The sequence below is a fragment of the Vicia villosa genome, linkage group LG4, assembly GCF_029867415.1.
Source record: "Vicia villosa cultivar HV-30 ecotype Madison, WI linkage group LG4, Vvil1.0, whole genome shotgun sequence".
NCBI lineage: Eukaryota > Viridiplantae > Streptophyta > Magnoliopsida > Fabales > Fabaceae > Vicia > Vicia villosa.
The window spans coordinates 157,945,764-157,949,453 of NC_081183.1; the positions used below are offsets into that span (position 1 = coordinate 157,945,764).

General features: G+C 41.5%; 1 protein-coding gene across 2 annotated transcripts; it reads right to left on the reverse strand.

The window, feature by feature from the left end:
• Positions 1-382: 382 nt before the first annotated feature.
• LOC131595683 (pollen-specific leucine-rich repeat extensin-like protein 3) lies at positions 383-3,289 on the reverse strand. Of its 2 annotated transcripts, XM_058868116.1 has the most exons (2): positions 802-3,289; positions 383-711 (listed from the first exon to the last, which is right to left on the reverse strand). In XM_058868116.1, the coding sequence occupies exons 1-2, from the start codon at positions 3,239-3,241 to the stop codon at positions 533-535; spliced, it is 2,619 nt and encodes an 872-aa protein (XP_058724099.1). In that variant the 5' UTR covers positions 3,242-3,289; the 3' UTR covers positions 383-532. The 2 variants fall into 2 exon arrangements, with proteins under 2 accessions (XP_058724099.1, XP_058724098.1); XM_058868115.1 differs by having other exon boundaries at positions 383-3,289.
• Positions 3,290-3,690: the final 401 nt, after the last annotated feature.

Sequence of the window (3,690 nt, forward strand, 5' to 3'; positions counted from 1 at the left end):
TTTATGGTAGCACTCTTCGTTTGAAACATAATTTGTTATCTTGTTTGTAATGTTTTGATATCAGTTCAAATTCTTATTGATGGCAATAGCCATATTGGTTCATACTTGTAGAGATACATTTTAATTTACTACATACGTGAAATATTATTAGAGCAATTTGTATCGATTGATGTGCTTTAAGACTCCATCAATATAACTATTTTTTATTAAAGTGTTCGACCAGTTTTCCTTTTGACAAAATATATGGAGGTTAACCAATAACACACTTTCATATATTTTTGTGAAATATTGCTAGTATATCGAATAGCATTTACTCAAATATGTGTATTATTAACTAGCACAAAATTGAAAAGAAGCAAATAACAGAAAATTTGTTAAAGGCTAATAAGAACTATAAAATGTCATTAAAATGAGTTGCATTAGAATTCACACATAATTGAAGTTCAACTTTTTTGTGTTAGTATTTTTGAAACTGTGTACAATCAAAATAATGACAAAGATGTTAATGAAAATTGTATTATGGCCTTCTATTTTAGTATCCAGCAATTGTTGGAGGAGGAGGTGACCTATATTCAGCTCCAATGTTTGGTGGTAGTGTGATGTCATCCCATTTTGGTGGTGATGGTAAATTGACCGGTGGAGGAGGCGAGTGTACTGGTGGTGGTGGTGAGTTGACCCGGGGAGGAGGAGGGGAGTGTACTGGTGGTGGAGGTGAGTTGACGGGGGTAGGAGGAGGTGAGTATACTGGTGGTGGAGGTGAGTTGACGGGGGTAGGAGGAGGTGAGTGTACTGGTGGTGGAGGTGAGTTGACCGGTGGTGGTGGAGAATGCACCTGTGGTGGTGGTGGTGAGTAGACCGGTGGAGGAGGAGAATGAACTGGTGGGGGTGGGGAGTTAACTGGAGGTGGTGGAGAATGGACTGGTGGGGGTGGAGAATGAACTGGAGGTGGTGGTGAATGGACTGGTGGGGGTGGAGAGTGAATTGGTGGTGGGGGAGAGTAAATCGGAGGTGGTGGAGGAGAATGAACTGGTGGTGGTGGAGAATGGACTGGTGGTGGTGGAGAATAAACTGGTGGAGGGGGAGAGTGGACTGGCGAGGGTGGAGGAGGGGAGTACACTGGTGGTGGTGGTGGAGAGTTGACTGGTGGAGGTGGGGAATGGGCTGGTGAGGGTGGTGGAGGAGAGTGAACTGGTGGTGGTGGTGAGTTGACTTGAGCAGGTGGTGGTGGTGATGACACTGGTGCAACGATTGGTGGAATATCTTCAACTGGTGGTAGCATGGGCGGGATTTTCTCAACCGGTGGTGGTGATGACACTGGTGCAACGGTTGGTGGAATATCTTCAACTGGTGGTAGCATAGGTGGAATGCGCTCAACCGGTGGGGGTGGTGAAAACACTGGTGCAACGGTTGGTGGAATATCTTCAACTGGTGGTAGCATAGGTGGAATGCGCTCAACCGGTGGAGGTGGTGAAAACACTGGTGCAACGGTTGGTGGAATATCTTCAACTGGTGGTAGCATAGGTGGAATACGCTCAACCGGTGGGGGTGGTGAAAACACTGGTGCAACGGTTGGTGGGATATCTTCAACTGGTGGTAGCATAGGTGGAATACGCTCAACCGGTGGGGGTGGTGAAAACACTGGTGCAACGGTTGGTGGGATATCTTCAACTGGTGGTAGCATAGGTGGAATACGCTCAACCGGTGGGGGTGGTGAAAACACTGGTGCAACGGTTGGTGGAATATCTTCAACTGGTGGTAACATAGGTGGAATGTGCTTAACCGGTGGTGGTGGTGGTGGTGATGACACTGGTGCAACGGTTGGTGGAATATCCTCAACCGGTGGAAGTGTCGGTGGAATTTGTGGTGTTTGAGCCTTTGGAGTTGGTGGTGGCTTAGCCTCTGGTGTCTCCACCTTAGGAGGATGAGATTTTGATGGATTTGATGGAGTTGGTTTAGGCTCTGATGGATCATGACTCTTTCCTTTTCCTCCACCACAGTTCTTGCTACAATCCACAGGTTTAGTCAAAACAGGTAAACATTGTTTAGATGTCTTTTGATTCTTCCTTCCAGGTAAACAATTTTTTGCATCATCCAACTCAACAGAACAACTATCTGAAGGAACACAAGTTTGTGCTTCTCCATTAAAGTAATTATAAGAAAATGTAAAGTTCTTCAAAGTAGGTAGTTGACAAATAGTGTTGGAAACATATCCACTAAACTTGTTATGTGCTATGTCAATAACCTCAACATTCTTCAACCCTGCTAAGTTTGGTAGTGTCCCAACAAACCCATTTTTGCTAGCATCCAAAACTGTTACTTCCCCTAACAAACCAATCTCTTGAGGAAAACAACCACCAAGATCATTTCCTAAGAACACAATCTCATTCAAGTTCCGCATGTTTCCAATTGATTTTGGAATACAACCTGTAAAGTTATTGTTTGCAAAAGTCACAACAGAGGCTGTTGATTTTCCAAGTGTTTCTGGTATATGTGATGTGAAACGGTTGTTGTTCAAAAATATTGCATCAAGTTCTTTCTCAAATAGCTCATGAGGTAAAACTCCTTCAAAATCATTGAATCTAATATCCAAGTAGGTCAAATTTTTCCATTTCAAAACCACTAAAGGAAAATCGCCGACGAAGCGGTTGTTACTGATATCAAACTCGTACATTATGGTTAGATTCTCAAAGCTATCCGGAATTATACCACAGAACCTGTTTGAGTTAATATGGAAAAGAGAAGTATCATTCAATAGTCCTAACTCTTCCGGAAGGTGACCGGCGATATCGGCGTGATTAATATCAACACCAGCAACAACATTCAGTGTAGGATCATCAAGAGCAGGAGAACAAAACACACCATTGTAGGAACAAACATCATGACCAACCCAATTACCAGTTGTGTTAAAAGGGTCAGAATAAATAGCCTTTTTCCATGCTTGAAATGCAACATAAGAATGTTTTAGTCTCTCATTAGGAAAACTTTTGTCAACATTTTCATTTTCAGGCGAAGGAGCGGGAGAATCATCGATAAACGGCTCGGGTGATTGAGCTGGAGAATCGCCGACGAACGGCTCGGGTGATTGAGCTGGAGCATCACCATCACCAATATCATGTCCTGGTGAAACTTCATATCCAGGAATAATTATTGGATCTATGAGAAAATGACTATGGCCATAAGTTAAGGTTAAAGAAAACAAAAGAAAACAACCTAAGACCTTATTAGAATAATGGTGAGCCATGGCTAACCACCTAGGTTGGCCAAGGCTGCATATAAGAAAAGTCTAAGGAAATGAAGAAAAGAAAGGGTATTATATTGAGGAGGATACAAGGTTTGTTGAAATCTTGCACCCATTATGGATTGGTAGCAAAAATAGAAATTCTATTGCTAGATTATTTTTTGTTCCGAATGTCATGGTTTCTCTCTAAGATAGACACTAATTTTGGTATGATACTAATTTTGGTTTAGGCAAAATTTAGAGAAGATATAGGTTGTTACTAACCATGAGATAGATAATAACTTGTATTGTGTAAGATAATTTATTGACTTGGTCATTCTTCAACAAACTAAGAACTAAACTTTCATTGGTTTTAAATTGTATAACATTTTTATTAGTATTATTTGATCTTCATGAAGTAATCATAATTAACCAATGCAGCTAGGTACATATCATAGGGAGATAAATATAGT